Source organism: Camellia sinensis, chromosome 13 (assembly GCF_055761805.1).
Source record: "Camellia sinensis isolate YWXY chromosome 13, ASM5576180v1, whole genome shotgun sequence".
Classification (NCBI taxonomy): Eukaryota; Viridiplantae; Streptophyta; class Magnoliopsida; order Ericales; family Theaceae; genus Camellia; species Camellia sinensis.
The window spans coordinates 144,927,012-144,949,253 of NC_138973.1; the positions used below are offsets into that span (position 1 = coordinate 144,927,012).

At 37.7% G+C, this 22,242-nt stretch overlaps 1 protein-coding gene across 1 annotated transcript; it reads right to left on the reverse strand.

Moving 5' to 3' along the window:
* Positions 1 to 967: 967 nt before the first annotated feature.
* LOC114318690 (uncharacterized) lies at positions 968 to 4,820 on the reverse strand. Its single transcript, XM_082900968.1, has 5 exons — positions 4,194 to 4,820; positions 3,523 to 4,149; positions 2,981 to 3,144; positions 1,792 to 1,840; positions 968 to 1,624 (listed from the first exon to the last, which is right to left on the reverse strand). The coding sequence occupies exons 1-5, from the start codon at positions 4,818 to 4,820 to the stop codon at positions 968 to 970; spliced, it is 2,124 nt and encodes a 707-aa protein (XP_082757094.1).
* Positions 4,821 to 22,242: the final 17,422 nt, after the last annotated feature.

The following is a 22,242-nucleotide window of genomic DNA, read 5'->3' on the forward strand; positions in this document are numbered from 1 at the left end:
TCACATCTTCCATATCCGAAACTTCATCAATTTGTCAAAATGAGACTCAAAACTTTCATGCATGTATGATCTAACTTGAATTCTTGTTTAATCATCTTCAAAACATGAAACTAAGTCTCATAACCCCATGATTCACGAATGCATGTGTTGCATAACTCTCAATTTAACATGATTATCATGTTTCATGCCGAAATATGAGGAATTATAACAAATTTACACATGCATGCACATATTGATCCTAATCTCCACGTATTCAATTCTTGCATTTATTTACATACTCTTTTTGAATTCACATAATTATGGACTTAAACTCATGAATTAGAGTTCAATTACTTACCTAGAGCTTTGATTATCACTTGTATTAGTAGATTCTTGAGCTATTACACAATTCTCAATTCCCTTGAGCAAATCTTCAGTGATGATTTGTGTGTGTGTGTGTGTGTGTGTGTGTGTGTGTGTTTGTAGAATGGCTCTCTCAACTTTTTTTGGCTAATTGTTGAGCTCAAGAATGAGCTTAATCTCATGTCTCTACATATATATACCATTGTTTAAGTTAAGTTAATTAATCATGCTTAAGTTAAGTTAATTAAAACTTAATTTAATCAATTTAATCTAATTATTTTGATCCAAATCAATTTTTAATTAAATTTTATCGTAGGCTCTAAAAAGTATGCTAATCATAAAGATGCAGTCAATTTCAATTTTTGTCGCCTCTACGATCCTCAATTTCAAATTATAACAGGAAATAGAACATATTTCTCTACGATGAACATATATAAATTAAAAAACACATATAATCACATAAGAAGCACCCAAATTCATATTAAGCACATAATCAAAATCATAATTTAAGGTTAACAGTATAACACCAAACAAGGTTATCGCATTCCTCCCCTCTTTAGGAAGTTTGGTCCTCCAAACTTATGTTACCTCTGTTTGGAAATAAATATGGATAGCACTGTTGCATCTAATCTTCTTTTTCCCATGTAGCTTCCCTTCTGTAATCCTCTTTCCATTCCACTTTTACCGTTGGGATTGATTTGTTTCTCAATTGTTTCATTTGTTGGTCAATGATCTGTTTTGGCCACTCTTCATATTTTATATTCTCGTCAAGTGCTATCTGGTGATAGTCTATAACATGAAACAAATCTTGGAAATAGCCCATTAATATTGACATGTGGAATACGTTGTTCATTTGATCCAATCCTGGCGGTAAAGCAACTCTGTAGGCAACTAGGCCAAGTCTCTCTATAATTTGAAAATACCCAATGTAACGAGGTGACAACTTACCCTTCTTGCCAAATCTTGACTGGCCCTTCATTGGAATTACACGGATGAACACACGGTCGCCAAATTCATATTCAAGCGGCCTTCTTTTAACATCCGCGAAGCTCTTTTCTCTACTCTGTGCTGTCTTGAGCCTTTGTTGAATAACTTTGATCTTTTCGGTGGTGGTTTGCACAATTTTAGGCCCAAGCAAGACTCTATCCCTGACTTCTATCCAACAGACTGGTGATCTACATCTTCTACCGTATAAGGCTTCATATGGTGCCATACCAATGCTGGAGTGGTAGCTGTTATTATATGCAAATTCTGCTAATGGTAAGTAATCTTCCCAACTCTCCTGAAAACATTATGAGCATATCTTCCAAAGTTTGTATAGTCTGTTCTGACTATCCATTAGTTTGCGAATGGAAGGCAATACTAAGTCTCAATTCTGTTCCCATTGCTCTCTGTAGGCTTCTCCAGAATCTAGATATAAATTTCGAATCTCTACCCGACAATAGATACCAGAATTCCATGCAAACGAACAATGTCATCAGCATATATAGTAGCTAATCTATATGCATCAAAAGTAGTTCTCACAAGCAGAAAATGTGCAGATTTGGTCAGTCTATCAACTATAACCTAAATAGAGTCCATACTTTTAGGTGTTCGAGGTAGGCCAACAACAAAGTCCATGGTTATATGCTTCCACTTCCATTCCGGAATAAGGAGTGGTTGAAGTAGTCTTGCAGGCTATTGATGTTCGGCTTTAACTTGCTGGCAGTGAAGACATTTAGACACATACTCTGCAATTTCACGCTTCATATTTGGCCACCAGTAGCTCTATTTCAAGTCTCAATACATCTTGTTATTTCCCGGATGCATTGCAAACATTGACTTGTGAGCTTCATCTAGAATTCTCTTCTTTAACTTAGGGATGTTCGAAACACACAATTCGTTTTGGAATTTCAACGCTTCATTTTCAATACTATGCCCCGATTTCAGATTCACTTCAATTTCATCAATCATTTCTTGAGGAATTCATCATCTCTTTGCCTCAGTTTGGTTTCGTCAATAATTGTCAGTTGAGCTATAATGGCAACTATCAACCCACTTTGCTCATGTAACATTATTTCAATGTCAGACTTCTGAGTCTTGCAGGATTTCCTTCTATTCAGTAAGTAGGGAAGCCAAGTTCCACGTTGATTTTCTACTCAAGGCATCAGTAACCATATTGGCTTTCCCCAGGTGATACTAAATTTGGAGGTCATAGCCTTTTATTAACTCAAGCCATCTTCTCTATCGTATGTTTAATTCTTTTTGGGTAAATAAGTACTTCAAGCTTTTGTGATTGATATAAAGTTCACATTTTTCCCTGTACAGGTAATGCCACCAAATTTTCAAAGCGAACACTACTATGGCCAATTCCTGGTCATGCATCGGGTAGTTCTTTTCATGTGGTCTCAATTATCAGGAGACATAAGCAATTGCCTTTCCATTCTGCATTAACACACAACCCAAACACTTGTAAGATGCATCACTAAAAATCGCAAAATTTTCTATTCCTGAAGAAAGTATCAACACTGCTGCAGTAGTTAATCTTGTTTTCAGTTCTTGTACGGCAGATTCTCTTTCGTCACTCCATTCAAACGGTTTTCATTTGTGCATAAGTTGAGTAAGAGGCACATCTATTTTTGAAAAATCTTTCACAAACCGTCTGTAGTACCCAACTAAACCCATGAAACTGTAGACTTCCGTTACATTTGTTGGTGTAGGCCACTTCACAATTGCCTCCATCTTCTGTGGGTCTACTGAAATCCCATCTTTGTTGATAACATGGCCCAAAAACACAACCACATCCATCCAGAATTCACATTTCTTTAATTTAGCATACAACATCTTTTCTTTAAAGGTTTACAATATAGTTCTCTAATGTTGCTCATGATCAATCCTACTTTTTGAGTATATCAAGATGTCATCAATAAAGACTACAACAAACTCATCAAGATAAGACTTAAAAATTTTATTCATAAGATCCATGAACGCCGTAGGTGCATTAGTCACTCCAAAGGGCATAACAAGAAATTCATAGTGACCCTACCATGTCCGAAATGCGGTTTTCTCAACATCTTCTGCTTTTACCTTTAATTGGTGATACTCGGATGTCAGATCAATTTTTGAAAACACTTGTGATCCCTACAACTGATCAAACAAATCGTCAATATGGGGCTAAGGGTATTTATTTTTGATTATTACCTTGTTCAATTCCCGATAGTCAATACATAATTGTAAGGTCCCGTCTTTCTTCTTTACAAATAATACAGGTGCTCCCTTGGGCGAAGTACTCGGTCTAATGAAACCCTTGTCAAGCAAGTCTTGCAACTGTTCTTTCAATTCTTTCATTTCAATAGTTGGCATTCCGTAAGGATTTTTCGAAATAGGCTGAGTGCCCGATACAATATCAATAGTAAACTTTATCTCCCTGTCAACCAATTCCCTTAGCAATCCATTTGGGAATATATTTGGAAATTCTCTAACAATGGGAATACTGTCTAGTTCAACATTCATGGATTGTTCAGTCATCACACTACACAAATAACCGTGACACCTTTTCCTGAGCAGTTTACATGCCTTCCTTGCTGAAATCAGATAAGGTGGAGGTACTACTCCATTACCCATAAATATAAACTCATCATGCCCTGGAGGTCTAAATATATCTTGTTTTGTTACACAATCAATGGTGGCACAATATTTAGACAACCAGTCCACTCCCCGAATTACATTAAAGTGTCTAATATCCAAAGGCAACAAATCCACATATAAAGTCACACTCCCAATATGCATATTGCAAAAATGATATACGACGTACACAACACCGACTCCCTAGATGCAGCAGATATACACAACAATTAAGGCAATGATTCTACGGGTCTATTCAATCTAGATGCATATGTAGTAGACACAAAGGAATGTGATGATCCAGAATCAATTAACACAAAAGCATCTTGACTACATATAGTGATAGTACCTGAGACGACGACTTCAGTATTTTGTGTGTCACCTGGGATGAGCGCAAAGACTTTCCCATGCCTCATTGTGTCTCTGGTTATAGTAGGTCTCACAATGTTCCTTGGTACAGGAATAGATCCAGTCGAGCTAGCAGATGGCCTTCCACCTCTTTGGTCACTCTGAGGATAGTCTTTAACCATATGCCCAGTTTTTCCACAAAGAAAACATGCCCCAGATGTGTGGTAACAAACTCCCAGATGCTTTCTATCACAGATGTTACATGTTGGTGCAGAGTCCCTTGAAGAGCTAGAACTCAATGAACCCATATTTTGCTTTTTAAACATCTTCTTCTTCGGAAAGAAGCCTTGCCTCTTACTTTTCCATTTAGATGGTTTACTTTGATTGGCCATATTAGTTTCTGACATTAAAGCTGGGTCTAGCATATCAACATAAGTAGGCAATTTCAATACATTCACTCTTTCCAGGATATCGTTACGAAGAGTACCCTGAAATTTTCTTGCCTTTTCATAATCGGTGTTGACCATATGCGGTGCAAACCTAGCCAATTCGGTAAACTTGGCCTCTTACTCAACCATAGTCATATTACCTTGCTTCAACCCCTCAAATTTAGACACCTTTCTATCATGGACACATTGTGGGAAATATTTATCATAAAAAGTGTGAGAAACTGTGTCTAGTTTATGCCCTTGTTGTCATCACGCATCAACTCCCACCACCTTCTTGCTTCATTCTCCAGTGTAAAGGTGGCCAACTGTACTTTATGTGTTTCAACGCATGGGAATACTTCAAACGACTTTTCAATACTAAGGACCCAAGCTTCAGCCTTCAATTGGTCCACACCCTCATGAAACAATTGTGGCTTTTTCTTAAACTCTTTGGTGAGAGCTATTGTCTGGTCATCATAATTTGTAAGTCGTGCACAGGTTGTACTAGAGATGTGGGTGGTAGCTGTTACCATTGATGTTGCCATTGTTGTCATTGCCTTAGTGTTTTTGCTATGTCCTGTATCAGTCTTTCTATTCTGTCAAGTTTGACAGTAGAAGATTCTTCTATTTCATCGGATCTTGTTCACACCATTATCTGATTAGACTTATATTACATTTTATACAAAAACAATGTACATGATGTACATAGATAGAAAGAGGACGCATATACAGATAGGCAACAATTCATATGTCATGTAGTCACATATTTCAAAACACTTTAGCATATTCTTAATGCATTTAAGTACATATTTATCATTTGAATGCAACATAAATCTTTTCTAGACACTCTATTGCTCACTTGGACAAGTATGTGAGTTATCAACTCATCCTCTAATACCACTCTATCACGACATGAACCCGCCCTATAGGTTTGGATCATAACCGGCCAGTAATCATGAGATTACCTACGGCTTTAGACAGAAATCAATCATATTTAATATTAATATAAGGCCAGATGCGGAAGCAGAATTAGAAATTTTGTCAATGAGCTGTGCAAACAAACTTTGCACATTATATTAATAACTTACACCATACAGTCAATATAAATATGCATATAACCAAGATCATTTTAGAAATAGTCTTAACAGAGACTAAGTTATATACTTAGATACAGACTTAGTCGTATGGGACAACAAAAGTAAACAAAGAAAAAAAGTCATAAACAAAGCTTCACACAGGAGGCGTCCATAGTAGACTCCATGGTATCTGATATCCTTAATGGGTTCACTAGGGTTGAGGCTGGACATCCCGCTGCTCATCTACATACATATAAATAAAGAGTGAGCAAACACCTAATAAATAATATTGAAGTAAAGGGGTTGAGTGAATGAGTCCCTTTTTAACAGATACACATATTTAATCAATTTTACATCAGAAGGACCTTGGGTCCAACATGCGATGGAATGACGTTAGGTCCAGAAGATAACAGAATATACAGTATGAGTTCAATCATTACTCAACAGAACAGCCTTGGGCCCAACAGTGTCTAGTATGACCTCAGGTCCAATAGTTAACGGACTCACAGATCGAATTCAATCATCTCTTATCAGTACGACCTTAGGTCTAAGCATTTACAATATATAATGGCCATTCAATTTTGCAATTGCGTATCAATCATTCAGTCTTATCAGAGATTCAGTCATATCATATCAGTGATTTAGTCTTATTAGTGATTCAGTCATATCATATCAGTCATTCAGTGTTATCAAAGATCTAGTCATATTATATCAGTCATTCAGTGTTATCAGAGATCTAGTCATATCATATCAGTCATTCACTTGTATAGATAATACTCTTGTTAATATCACATTGTTAGTATATCGGTCAGACAAAAGATGGTAACTCATTCACACTTGTCAAATCATAGGTTCAAAAAAGCTTACCACATGTGAACAATCAGAAAATAGAGTATAAGTAAAATATCTTTACTAAGATATTACTATTGTGGTCAGATAGCTGAATCGTCCTTGCAGTTGACCCTACAAAATTCACAACACATTGGGTCATAATACAATTCAGTCTGTTCCTTAGTTTGCTTAATTTTCTTAGGCTTCTTTCTAGTTCTTTAATTCATTTACAATGCTCAATGTGTTGCTAGGAATACTCAGAAATGAAAGCAAATGAAAATTGGAACATAAAACAACTTTTCAAAATTCCCTGAAACAGGGCACTTCACTCGAGCGCAACATTGGTCGCTCGAGTGAACCCTTTGGTCTACAAATATATTGGATGCTCAATTTTTACGCCTGATAGTTGCTCAACAGTCGCTTAAGCCAAGTACTGAGAAAAAGGATGTTTGCTTAAGCGCACAATCGGTCGTTCGAGCCACTGTGCAATTGTCTGCAAAACTACTAAGAGCGTGAAATGTTTGCTCGAGCGACACTTCCATCGCTCAAGCAAACTGCTCGAATTATGGAATTTCCAGAATTGTGTTTGAGCTTCAAATACAACTCCAAGGCTCCAAATTCATGCATGTCTTGTCCGAAAGCTTGAAAACATGTAAGTAAACATTAATACTTGATTAATCACATCTTTCATATCCAAAATTTCATCAATTTGTCAAAATGAGACTCAAAACTTTCATACATATATGATCTAGATTGAATTCTTGTTTAATCATCTTCCAGACATGCAACTAAGTCTCATGACCCCATGATTCATGAATGCATGTGTTACATAACTCTCAATTTAACTTGATTATCATGTTTCATGCCCAAATATGAGGAATTATAACAAATTTACACATGCATGCACATATTGATCCTAATCTCCACATATTCCACTCAATTCTTGCATTTATTTACATACTCTTTTTGAATTCACATAATTATGGACTTAAACTTATGAATTAGAGTTCAATTACTTACGTAGAGCTTTGATTATCACTTGTATTAGTAGATTATTGAGCTATTCTACATAATTCTTAATACCCTTGAGGAAATCTTCAAAGATGATCTCTCTCTCTCTTTCTGTCTCTCTGTAGAATGGCTCTCTAAACTTTTCTTGGTTGTTTTTTGAGCTCAAGAATGAGCTTAATCTCATGTCTACATATATATACCCTCGTTTAAGTTAACTTAATTAATCATGCTTAAGTTTAGTTAATTACACTTAATTTAATCAATTTAATCTAATTATTTTGATTCGAATCAATTTTTAATTAAATTTCACTATAGTGTCCAAAAAGTATGCTAATCATAAGGATACAGTGAATCTGTCCCCTATACAGCCCTCAATTTCAAATTATTATAGGAAATAGAACAGATTTATTTATAGTGGACAGATATAAATTCAAAAACATATAGAATCACATAAGTAGCACCCAACTTCATATTAAGCACATTATCACAAGCATAATTAAAGGTTAACAGTATAACACAGAACAAGGTTATCACACTTCTGACCTGTGAAGATATTATTCTGGACCTAAACCTCCGTGATGTTCAGTCACAAGTCATTTTAACCTCCCACAATTGCTCATCAACTCCATCTTTTTTCAGTTCTTTAAACTCAAAAAGAGTTGGAGTTCCTGTTGAGAATGTGCTGCTCAAAATCCTTTCCCACCTTTCTAGGGTTTTGGATAAGCATAATGGTTTTTAAATGAAACCCTGAACTACAGTTTCAGAGTAGACATTCCTTCGTCTGATACACCATTTTTGCACTAGACACATGGCAACCATTTACTAGGCTCAAACCAACACGTGCATCAGTTGAAGCGACAGACGCATCTGATTGTAGTGATTCAAACGATATAATTCCCCTCATGAGCCCTCTTTTCAGTGCTTATTATCAATTTCTTTCCTGTGAAAACCTAGAAAATGGTAGAATAAGCGTGTCATGACTCAAACCGGCCCCTATGGGTTTAGGACATAATCGGCCAGTAATCAAGGGATTACCTACGGCCTCAAACCAAACCAGACATAACTCATCAGAGTAGAGGGGCCTAACAGAAGCAAAATTTAAAACCTTGTCCATAGAGCTGTGCTTACATGGCACATCATAACAAACCATGCATATACATGTTAATAACTCACATCAAAATATGTACCAATACAAATAACTCTGTACATACACAGGATCATTCAGTCTGGGTCAGCCAATCAAAACTATATACAAACATAAACCAAGGTCCTCGCCAACATGACAAAACAAAACAAAGCAAAAGGTCGAAGATGAATCTCGTGCGTGAGACGTAAGGGCTGACTCTTCAAAACCTTGGTTGTTCCACACGGACTTCACTGAGGCTGGGTTGGGACCTCTCTTGGCTTACTTACAAACACATGAATGAGCGTGAGCGAAAACCCAGTGAACAATATCAATAAAGAAGTTACACAAATGGTATTTAGAACAACATGTTTCAAATGGGCTTAGGCCCAATTCGCATTTCTATCCAACATATGTACAAATATAGGTCAAGTGATTGCGGTTCCAAACACATCTTACGGCCTCGGGCCCAATTCATTCATGTCATACGGCCTCTGGCCCACTTATCTTTCATTCCTGTCAAACTGGCCTTTGGCCCAATTCATACTTTCATGTCAAACCGGCCTTTGGCCCATTCATGCTTTCGTGTCAAACTGGCCTTTGGCCCATTCAGTCTACCATGTCAAACTGGCCTTTGGCCCATTCATTCATTCATTCATGTCAAACTGGCCTTTCGCCCATTCATTCCATCATATCAAACTGGCCTTTGGCCCATTCATTCTATCATGTCAAACTAGCCTTTGGCCCATTCATTTTATCATTTAGCTCATACTGACCTCTGGCCCATTCATTCGTTCATGTCAAACTGGCCTTTGGCCCATTCATTCTATCATTCAGATCATACTGGCCTCTGGCCCATTCATTGGGCATGGCAAACATTGTCCACCAATCGAGTCAACGAACTTATAAAACTTACATAGGAGTAAGCAATTGGACAATAACATATTTCAGATATCTTTGTTAAGATATTACTCACAATGATCGGTTGGTTGGTTTGCCCTGGAGTTTAACCCTACACATCACATAACACATACGGGTCACAAATGATTCAATCCGTTCTTCAATTCACATATTCCTCTTTTGGCTTTATTCTTATCCCTTTAATTCATTTACAATGCTTAATGCATACCTAAGAGTACTTAGAAGTGAAAGAGAACGGAAAACGAAACACAGAATGCACTTTCAAAATTTTCAGAAACAGGATTCCTGCTCGAGCGTGGACTTCCCTGCTCGAGCGAACCCAGAAGGCCTGCAAGAGTACTGGTTATGTCATATTTAAGCTCGAGCGTAAAGGTCAGGCGCTCGAGCTGAAGGCCTCACTACATGGCTCCCCACTCAAGCGTGAACTTGCCCTCGAGCGGACATCATGTCTGCAGAAAATACTGGGAGCCTGAATTTTACGCTTGAGCGGCGGTTCTCCCGCTCGAGCGGACATCAATTTTTTTGGGTTTTTCAGAACATGTTCTTGAGCTTCAACCTGATATTCAAAGGCTCTAAATACATTATTTTGGCTCAAACTTCACATATACATATACCAACATGGTATAAACACCAAATTACAACATTATGAAGCTCAATTCCAAGAATTACTTACATGCATGACTCAAATTAACCCAAACTCATCACCAACATATTAAATTCAAACATTCAATACTCACACCTCCATGATTTGCACATACATGTGGGAGATACCATTATTCTCAGCTTAGTTGGTGAAGAGATGATAAAAAACATGAGCTTCAACTAAAAACTTACATGGATCATACATTTTGTGCTCAAACATGCAAATTCAAAGCAATTACACACATGCATGCATACATTGATCTCTAATTCACCAAAACCAACTCAATTCCATTTTAATTCTTGCTCTTGATTACTCAACTAGCTTGAATACACAAATCTACAAACATATACTCATGAATTCATGTTCAATTGCTCACCTAGAGGTTCAATTCTTCCAATCTATAGCAAATTCTTAAGCAATCTTCAAGATTTCCAAGTTTCAAGAGCAAAACTCCAATTTTTGAGCTCCCTCTCTCTCTAACCGACCCTCACCCTCTCTTTCAAGAGTTATTATCAGCCAAAATGTATAAGGAGAGAGAGGTTGAGTGCTTAGTGCCCCACTATATACAATTTCCCTTAATTAAAATTATCAACATTACATATTTGAGTACTAAGTCATTAATTTAATCTATTTAATTCGATCCAGATCAATTTTCAATTAAATTTCACTGTAGGCTCTAAAAATTATGCCAATCACAATGGCGTAATCAATTTCGGTTTCTGTGGTCGATAGGGCCTTCAATTTAATTTCCAAAGCAAATAATCAAACAGATATTCCTACGGTGAACAGATAGAAATTCAAAACCACATATTTTCACATAATGGCACACAAAATCATATCAAATACGTAATCATATTCATAATAAGGACCAATTAACATACTACGGAACAAGGATATCACAAAGCGAAACTCCGACCCTCGTTCCATCATTCCTTCAGCGTATTCTTGGTTTTTTGATGACTATAAGTCCATTCTTATTTTTCATCTCGTTTTTTATTTCTTTCTTTCAACTTTGATTCCATGGGCAAATATCACGTCTTTTTTTAATCCTTTTTTTGCCCTTACTTATTTTCGAGAGCGGTATGGCATCCTAGACGTGTCCATATTCGTTTATGGAAAGACAGTGACAACCTTAAGGGGGTCCAGATTACACATGTCTTTCCCTTGTCGTCATTACTGAATGAGGGGTGAGATTTCCTTTTAACCCCTTCTGAGGGAGCTGAGGGAGTGTATGAGTTCATCGACCTTTGCCCCCATCCAACTTTCTACCAATGTCTATCACACCATCAATGGGTTTTATGAACTGAACTAAACTCAGGGTACCCATCTCGGACATATGGAAATTTTTTATGTTCACATTCGAACTGCTTATATTATCTAAGGCCTCTAAGGAAGACCTCAAATATTATCTGTGGTCAAAGAGTGCCTCAAAAAAACTTGTTACCTCCCTTCCAGAAAGTAATAACTATTTATGGGAATTGGGAATTCGAGAGTAAGCCTAATACTTGGTCAATACCCAGAACCTACGGATGAGCAGGTTTAGTTTTGCCCATCCCCTTTCCTCATTATTCGATTTGTATTTTTATTCTTGTCTTACTGTTTCTGCTTCCCTTTCAGCTCCCAACATTAATGTTGTAAAGAATTTGTGTGAGTACCTAGCTCACAAAAAAGATCTTGAAAAGGTGCAAAAGCTCCCTGTTGAAAAGAAGTCTACCCCCAAACATGTGGGCTTCGAATCCTCTACTTCTGTCTGCCAGACTAGAAGAGATATTCTCAAGCTTCTTATGAACAACAAGAGAGTTTCGCTGGAGGAGCCTCAAGCAAACAGACTTTTGCCTCAGTCACTGACCTTACTGATTAGTCAATGAATATAAAGGTTGAAGACTTTGTTGCTGCTCTTGCATGCTGCTCTTGAAAGACTCCAAAGACCACCACTCCTCCTCCAGCCAAGAAGAAGAGGAAGTTGCAAAAAATAACTGAGCTTCTAGTGGTAAAACAAGAGATAATGGTAGCCCTTTCTGCTGCTACTGTTGGGGAATATGCTACTCCAGAATCCGTCAAATCTAAATAGACCATCTCTGTACTAGATATCCCTGCTATTGCTTTTGAAAATCCTACTACCTAACATCTAAAAACACATGGTGAAAGCAAGACAGTGACCTATGAGGTCACTAATGACCAATTCAGACTCCAAATGGTGCTATCAAACTATCGCTATGTATCTAAGGGTAACAGCCTCATGGAGGTTCCGGCTTGACCCTAAAAGAAGTTTGACGGTATCTTCCTCAAAGAGTCAAAGGGCATTAATAACATTAATTGTAGTGATGGTAGGAGGATGTTGGAAATCGGACACTTCCTCGACCCAGCATGTTGAAACCAAAGCGTGACTAGGGAGCGAGTTCTTAAAAACTCCCATTTTCTCGTTGGGGTTCTTAGGAGCTTCTTGTTCATCTGCCACATTGATTTTTCCTTCTTCTATGAAATTTTGGATTTTTTGCTTCAAAGTCCAACTTGTATTTGTCTCATGACCCGAACCTCACCCACTATTTGAGTAAGGTCAGAAATGATTGGCAAAATTTGGCTTAGCAATAATGCAAGCAGGGTGAATTCTCATTAGGGGAACTTTCATTGGCCTTTATAGTTGTATGGAACCATCTTTTGTTTCTATCACTGATTGTCGTTTCTCTATTGCTGCGATTGCTGTTATTGCTGGGGGTGCCTTTCAATTCCATAAGCGTGGAGGCCACAACATTCACTTCACTGTGTTGCTTATTACGCCCTTGATTGTTGCCTCTTTTGTTGTTTTCCTTAGGGCACCAACCAAAATTGGAGTTAGACTTTCCTTTTATTTTGTTAGAAGAGGGCTTAATAAATTATTATTTTGTTATGATTGTTATTACGCTCAAGTTGGCAAAAAGCTTGACCACAACTCAAACTATCGTAGAAAAAAAAATGATTCAGTAGTTCTATTTAGAGGGAGTACATAATAGTTATGGTATGATGGCTCCCATAGAATGACCAACAAATGAGACAATCCAGTAACTTAAATGTCAAGATCCTACAAATTAGAATGGTACAATACCATGGATGAAATGTCAAGATTCTACTTTCGACACCCAAGTAGCCCCCGCTTGTAATGGATCTTTGACTGCTTCCATTTTAATACATAGTTGGCCTTCGAGCTAGTCCACCTGTTATCTTTCTCTGGCATGGGCAGACCTCAAAGTCATTTAGCCTTCTCGTTAACCACACATACTATTCATCGTCTTTGTTGGCATTCCCTCTCGATCACCCGAGTTCAACTAATTAGGCAATTTCTTCGGTTGAAATAGGATGATGGTAGTCGCCCCCTCTCCCTCTTGGAACTTATGCACGCTTCCATGCACTTATTGAGCCTAAGATTTTTCCCCAACAACTTTCATTCCTGTTCACTCTACCAATGGACATGGCTTCTCTGCGCTCAATGGACGATGTCGGCCTAATTCAGACTGGTGTGACCAATGCCATCTGGATGAGTTATTTTCTATTTTCAGGCTATTCAAGTGTGCCATGAAGGTCTGGCCAAGATGGATGCTTACAAGACTGAGGCCTGCATTTAAGGCCTCTAGAACCTTGGAATCTACTATTAAGCTAGACAAGAAACTCTTCTATGTAACTAAGCGATTGAAGAAGCTACAGACTGAGAAGGAAGCTCCTGAAAGTGAAACCCAAATTATCAAGGTTCAACTTAAGAAGGCCTAAGAAAACCTGGCTTTAGCCCTTGCTGCTAATGAGACTCTGAAGAAAGAAGAGAAAGAAAAGCTGGACAAGTATTCCAAGGACATCAACGAGAAGTACCTTAAGCAAATTTACAAGCTTAAGGATAGTTTATTCATTGGATTACTCTTGATTCCCCTATGTACTCTGAACCAGTCCTACCTTGGCAAAAAGATTTACCGACGGCTAAAGAGGGATTTTCGGAGAGAGAATCTGAGGGAAATGAAGACCTTGAAGAGAAAGAAGAGGAAGAGGCTGCACACAAGAAAGGTGTTAAGGAAACTCCCATCTCAGGCCAGGTCAATGGAACTGAAATTCCTGCTCCTAGGCCTCAAGAGAAGACTTTTTGTAATGCTCCTCCCATTTTCCCAACTCTTGAAGACCCTGACCCTTTTGTTTCTGTTAAAGATGAAGCTAGAAAGTTTATATTCTCTGGAATTGCTAAGGTTGTTGTTGCCTAAATACTTGATATTGCAACAAAGCCAAAAGTTTGAAAACCCTTGTGACATTGAAGACTTTAATTTTTCCATTGCTGCACTTTTTGTTTCTTTTTCTGGCCAAGTTTGTTTTGTGAGGCCTAGTATTTTGATGTAAATGTTGCAAATAGTACAATCGCTTTACAAAGAGAAGCTGTTTTTGGAATTTTGCCTAAGTAATTGTTATTTTTCTAGGAGTATTCTGAGCAAGATTAAGTGCTCACTTATACTTGTGCCCCCCTAGCTTGGTTTCTTTCAAAAGAAGTAGCCAAGATACAAACTTTAATTTCTACATAACTATCTTCAGTTCAAAAACAAGTTACCATCTTGAAGAGGATTGTCTTGCTTTTTTAGACTTAAGGGTTGATTCTTGAGTGTAGAAACCAAGCTATAATTCTCAACAAGATCGTCAAACTTTTTTATACTTAGAAATTTTAAGGAAATTCAACCAAGTATAAAAATAGGGCTACAATCCTATTTCAGGATTGTCTTTCTTTTCTGGATTCAAGAGTTGATTCTTAAGTGCAGAAACCAAGCTACAATCCTAAGCAGGATTGTTTTACTTTTTTGTACTTCAAATTGTTTAAAGGAATTTGACTACAATCTTGTTTCAGGATTGTCTTGGTTTTTTAGATTCAAGAGTTGATTATTGAGTGCAAAAACCAAGCTTCAATCCTGAGCAAGATTGTTACCTGTTCTATACTTAAGTAATTGCTAGAAATTATACTTAAATAGAGAACCAGCCAAAATTATTGGGAGTGAAATGAATAGATTGGTTTTATTGAACTTAAGGAGTTGAAGTTTCTTATATACAAGCTAATTTGATTTCAACATCTAATGAAAATAGATTCTAAGGTTTGTAGTGTTCCAAGGACATGGTACAACCTTGCCTTTCATGTCTTCCAAATGGTAAGCTCCTCTTTCTAGAAGAGCAATAATTTTGTATAGACTCTTCTAATTAGGGTCCATTTCTCCATTGGTTGGCTTCTTCTGGCTGCCTAGAACCCTTCTAAGTACCAAATTTCTAGGATAAAACGTCCTAGGCTGGACTTTCTTATTGTATCCTTTCACAATCTACTTTTGGTAGTTTGCCAGATGAACCAGTATTGCATCCCTCTTCTCCTTAACCTAGTCAAGACTTCGCATTATGGCTTGATCATTCTAGGCAGGTTCATAAACTTATGTTCATATTGTGGGCAATCCAATCTCCAGTGGAGAGCTTCCATTCCAAATGCCAATGAATAAGGCATCTCTCATGTTGCACTTTTGGGGGTAGTGCAGTATGCCTAGAGCACATTGGACAATTTGTCCACCCACCTTCCCTTAAGGCTTTCCAATCACTTCTTAATTCCATCTAACAATGTTTTGTTTGAGGTTTCAGGCTGGCCATTACTTTGGGGTTGCGAAGAAGTAAAGAAAAAATTCTTAATTCACAACCCTAAGTAGTAATTTTTGAACAGGTTGCAATCGAACTGTGTTTTGTCATCAGAAATGAAAGCATGTGAAATACCAAACATTGTTATGATGATGCGCTAAGCAAAATTCTTGATATCCTTGTCTTTAATGGAGATTATTAAAGGTTCAATCTCCATCTACCTGGTAAAAAAGTCTGTTGCTACCAGCAAAAACTCCTTTCTTCCTTTGCCTTTCTGAAGTGGGCCTATCAGATCCATGTCCCATTGTGCGAAGGGCCAGTTGGCTAGTGGATTAAGGGCAAAAAACATTGACACTTATCACATTTTCTAACGTATGTTTGACTATCCTTGTGCATAAATGACCACCAATAGCCTTAACTAATTGCACATTCTACCAAGGATGGACTCCCAATGTGCATTTCACAAATGCCTTTGCGTATTTCATAAAGGATATTTTCCACCAAGGCTAGATGAACACAGAGCAGGTAAGGTCTAGTAAAGGACTTTTTGTACAGAGCTCTTTTTTCTGAGATACAAAACCTGGGTGCTCCCTTTTTGATCTTGTTTGCTTGTTTTCTTTCTTCTGGGAGTAATCCTTCCCTAATGTACTTGACAAGTGGATCCATCCAACTTGGTCAAAGATTAGTGCAAAGAACTAATTGATTGGCATGATGTTGGACTAAGGTAGGAACTCAATTGCTATCGTTCTGGCCTCAACTTTGTCTAGTGTGTCCAAAGCTTCAGCGTGTGTGTTTTGCTCCCTTCCTATCTGGACGATATTAAATTTTCAAATTTCTTGGTTGAATTCTGAACTTTATCCAGATAAGCCTACATCCTTTTGTCTTTGGTAGTGTATTCTCCACATAACTGATTCACGACTAGTTAGAAGTTGCAATGCACAATCAGATCTTTGACATCCAGAAGTTTAGCAATCCTTAATCCTGCTAGAAGGGCTTCATATTTAGCTTTATTATTCGAGGCTTTAAGCCCAAGGTGAATTGCATGTTCGCGCAGAATGCCTGTAGGAGAAAAGAGAGTTACCCCTGCTCCTGATCTGTTTAAATTTGATGAACCATCCACAAAAAGCTTCCAACTCTTATGATCCCCAACGTACAACTTCCAAGTCGTCTTGTGTTTCTGTGCTAGTTAGGTTGTAGGTGTACTTGGTGTAGATTTGCTGAGTTAGGATTCTGGTGTATCTTTTGATCCTTAGAGTTATGCTTCCATGACTATACTTTCTGGCACTTCTAGTTCTATGGTTGACGATGCGTCAGCCACTGAATCAATTGCTAGTGCTCAGTTGAAAATTTTTCCACTATGTCTGCTAAAACTTAGGCCTTTATTGATGTCCTTGGTTGAAAAGTCACCTTAAACTCCCCCAATTCTACTACCCACTTTGTTATTCGAGTGACGACTCCAACGTGTATATCATTTTTGCGTATTTTATTGAGAAAATCTGCATGATTATATGATTAATTTAGTGTATATCTATTTGTTTATGGAATATATGTTTGAATGCTTACTTCGAATCAAAAATTGAAAGCCTTAGCGAATTTAGAAATCGAAATTGACTAGTTCAATAGGCTAATTAGAATATTTAGAACCCTATGAGAAGTTTGATTAAAATTTGATTCATAATAAATTAATTAGAATTAAGTGAGATTAATTAGACTTCAGCTAGATTAATTAACCCAAAGCTTGTTAATTAGTCTTCACTAATCTAGCATATATATTTGTTGTAATTAAGAGTTTGAGCTCATAAATCATATTTAGCTGAGATTTGCAAGCTTGAGAGAGAGGGCAAGAGAGAGAAGGGCTAGGAGCTTGAAGATTTGCTATAGAAGTAGAGATTTGAGAAGATAAAGGGCAAATTGTGCTTGAATTAGTGTAATTAAAGACTCTAGGTATGAAATCCAACTTCGATTCTTGGTAATAACTCATCTAGTAATTGAATTCAAGAAGATAATGAATTTAAATACAAGAATTGAGCTCATATTGTTTAATTGGGGACTAGAACATGCATGCATGCATAATTCCATCACATTTGACCATTTTCTTGAGTTTTAGTGTTCATGTTAAATTGAGAGTTGCATTTTATATTCATCAAAGAATTACAAGTTTGCAAGAGTTTAATTTCATGTTTGAAGGTTTTGAAAAGGGTTTGGAAACAATTTCATTCATGCATGAAAATTTTGGTTTGAAATTTGGCAATACAGGGTATTCTTGAGCTCATGACTTCAAATTGAGTTTATATTCATGTTTTTCTATGTATTTTCAAGAGTTTGGTACAACCATGCAAGCTTTGAACTTAGATATTCATGTTTTAAGAGCTGAACTCTGTTGTGGAAAATCCAGAATCCGGCCACTTCGCTCAAGCGGTGAAGTCATCGCTTGAGCGCACTATTCACGCATCCAGTATTTTTGTAAAACATTGCACATAGCTCGAGCGACCAAAAGTTCATTTTGCATAATTGGCTCGAGCGACTATTGAGCCTACATTTTGACCATCCAGTACTTTTGCAGACCTTGTGGTCCGCTCAAGTGACTAATAATCCACTCGAGCGAACTACCCTATTTCAGCAACTTTTGAAAAATGCTTTCAAGTACATACTTCCATTCCCATACTCTTTTAGGCATTCTTGGGCATTACGTAGGCACCTTTAATAAGAGAGTAAGCTAGAATCATATTTAATGAAATTGAATTAAGTTGAAGCGTTTGATTAAACAATGTGTTTTAATGTGTACCTTTGTTATGTGTTTTGTGTAGGTGGTCATCCGAAGCTTAACATTAGTTCAAACCCACTGTGAATAGTATCTCTATAAAGATATGTTTGAAATGTATTTTGATTCGTTACTTGAATGATATTTTGAAATGTTATTTTTATATGAATGAATGAATGTCCATTTTGTAAAGTATTCGTGGCATCCTTAGTGAGGCCCTTGCTTGGGGGAAACAATACTATGGCCCTTTGATTATTCGATTATAGAGATTTCGGATGAATGACCCTAGTGGTCCGTTTGATAGAACCTTATGGTCCCTCTGTATAGACCGTCATGGTCCCTTTGCTAGACCTTGATGGTCCCTTTGATTAGGCCTTCGGGCCTCTTTGTTATGCTATTGGATATACCACATATGACATTTGGTTAATGGGTTTTGATATGACAAATGCTCAAATTGAATTCGTTATTTGATATTTGAAAATGCAAGATGTGATTGGTATTGTACCGGACTCCATTCATTTAACCTCTTTATTTGAATATTACTCACTGGGCTCCATCTCACCCCTCTCCCTTATATAAATATATATGTATGTGTGTGTGTGAACATGTGGATCGCCAAGTTTAGAGATGCTTCAGGAGTCCACCCTTTTGTGAAGTCGATCATGCTAGTGCCTCCGTGATAGGCATTTCTTGGTCTCAAGCAGAGCCAAGCTTTGTCATCCTTTTTGTTTCAGTTTTTTGTTTGGTCATTTGTTGGACATGTATCATGAATATATGAAGTTAAAGTTTGAGTTTGTTGTGAATAGTACTACGTTGATGAATGGAAGTTAAGTTATCATTGAATTTTTTCCATGTACATACCGCTCAATGGACTATTTATATTTTGTTAATGCTTCCACTAAGCCCCGTATAATGGTTTGATTTTTGTTTTTGAGGCCGTCAATAATTTGGGATTATTGGCCGATCATGACCTAGACCTCAAGGGGAAAGGGCGGGTCGGGTCATGACAATTCATCTTGAGAAATCCACTTTTTGGAAAAAGGCTCCTCAATGGGTGCTGTGTGAGCACTATGATTGGGTGTCCTTAGAAATAATGCATTAACTTCCTTGTTGCGATCATTAGGGCTAGTGCCAATTTTTCCAAAGGCAAATATTGGGTTTTTGAGCTGTTGAAAAGTTTTGCTGATGTAATACATTGGTATTTGCATGTCTTGTACATCCCTAACTAGAACTGAACTTACTGTGTTCTCTAAAGTTGCTAAGTACCTGTACAAATTTTCATCCCGTTGTGGCATTGAAAGTAGAGAGAGTGAAAGGAAGTACTGTTTTAATTCCTCTAGTGCTTGGTCACACTGTTTATTCTAGTCCACTCCTCATCCCTTCTTGAGGAGTTGAAAGAAGGGTTTATACTTGTCTGATGAACGACTAATGAAGCAATTAGGAGTTTCCACTATCGTAGTCAACTTCTGCACCTCTTTAAGCTTGTGGGGTGGCTGTAAGTTAAGGATGGCATTCCCTTGTTAAGGGTCTAGTTTGATCCCTCTCCTTATCACTAAATATCCCAAAAGCTTGCATAAGCCAATGCCAAAAGCACACTTAGCTGCAATTAATTTCAGTTTGTATCTTTTAAGGATGTTAAAGGTAGTTTGAAGGTCCTTCAAATGCTTTGCTTCTAGCTTGCTTTTTACAACCATGTCATCAATATAAACTTCCATGGTTTTACCAAGTTGGGCAGTGAACATGGTAATCACTAGTCGCTGACAAATGGCTCTAGCATTTTTGAACACAAACGGCATGACTCTATAGGCATACAGAACCCTAGGAGTTATAAAGGCAATTTTTTTCCTAGTCAGGTTCATGCATTTCTATTCGATGGTAACCCCTCTAGGCATCCAAAAAACTCATTCTAGTGTGCCCAGAAGTTGTATCCACTAGCTAGTCTATTATAGGTAATGGAAAGAAATATCTTGGGCAGTCTCTGTTAAGGCTAGTAAAATCTACACAAACTTTGCACTTTTCGTTTTTCTTTTTAACAACAACAGTGTTTGAAAGCCAAGTGGGGTAGTACATCTCTTTTATGGCCTTAGCATCTAGGAGTTTGTTAACTTCCTCAATCAATGTCTAAACGTTGTCCACATGTAACTGTCTATTCCTTTGTATGACTGGCCTGTATGTCGGATCCACATTCATATAGTGGCTGATAGTACTAGGGTCTACCCCATGCATTTCATATGGAGTCCAAGCAAAAACCTCAATATTATCCAATAGAAATTTAAGAACGAGTTATTTTTCCTGCTCATACAAAGAAGATCCGAGCACGAAGTACCTTTCGGGGTTATTGTGTGTGATCTGAACTTTGTGCAACTCCTCTACTATGCGTTCTTTTGGCTCCTTTTCCACATCTTCTAGAACTTCCTGGTCTAGAACTTCGACTAAGTAGACTAGTTTTTCAACTTTCTTAACTTCCTCCTGACCTAATACTAGCATCAGGCAGCGACGTGCAGCTACCTAATCTCCCCTGATTGTTTCAACTTTCCCCTAATTATTTGGAAATTTGAGGGCATGATGAAACGTCGAAAGGACCCCCCTAAGTTGGTGCAACCATAGTCTTTCCCATAATTGGATTGTAAGGTGACGGTATGGCCAACAATAAATATGCCAAGGGACTTGACACTTTGATGGCATTGTGCAACCACGGTCTTTCCCACAATGCCATCAAAGTGTCAAGTCCCTTGGCACATTTACTGTTGGCCACAAAACATTTTGTAAACTTGTTTGCCAGTTGCTTCCAACTGTCGATCGAGCCCACTTGGAGCTTGTCATACTAGGCACAGGCTATCTTGCCTAGACTGGAAGAAAAAAATCTTCACATCCATTTTCATTCTAGACGACCATATGATGCCGGTAGTGGCGCATGTGGTCCAATGGGTCAGTTCATCCATCATATAATTTGAACTTTAGGATGCTAAACTTCTTGGGCAGTTCTGCTATGGAAACCCTCTTCGTGAATGGTGAAACCAATAGAACTAGTCGTCTATCAGTTGCTTTGAACGCGATTCTTTTCGATTCCTTACGGGTAGGATGTTGGACCTCATGTCTTGGTTGGTTAACTTTCTCAGTTCGATGGATTGTGGAGTTCTATGGCTTGTGATCTTGTGGCTCATAGCCTTGTGACTATGAGCCCTTTGGCAACTCTTATCACGTGGCTTCGTCTGCTTTGTAATATCGACGTAGGTCCTAGAATGGGACATAGTTTGCTCCAAGTTGCTCTCTCCTGCCTTCTTGAATTTAGAAAAGCTCTTATATCCTGGATACCAAAATCAGAAATCTAGGAAGGTCCTGACCTTCTTGGATGTTTTCCTCGTGCTACTTCTCTCCTGCACAAGAAGGACCTTACATCATCCGAGCAGGCACAGGCTTTAGTCTAGTATCCCTTTTGATTAGATGTGGTGGGGATACGTTCTTGAGAAAGAGGTAAACTACTGGCAACGCGGCTACTTTTTTTTTTCCCCTTTGTATCGAGATAGGTCTTTGAGTTACTTCAATGC

Bases quoted from the DNA above. Each gene is read 5' to 3' on its own strand.
- LOC114318690 (XM_082900968.1), bottom strand. From the start codon at position 4,820: ATGGTCAACACCGATTATGAAAAGGCAAGAAAATTTCAGGGTACTCTT. The intron at 4,150-4,193 runs GTAGAATCATTG...TGCTGCATCTAG, and splicing joins CATCTAGATTGAATAGACCC to GGAGTCGGTGTTGTGTACGT. The intron at 1,841-2,980 runs GTTTGTGAAAGA...TGATGCATATAG, and splicing joins TTAGTTGGGTACTACAGACG to ATTAGCTACTATATATGCTG.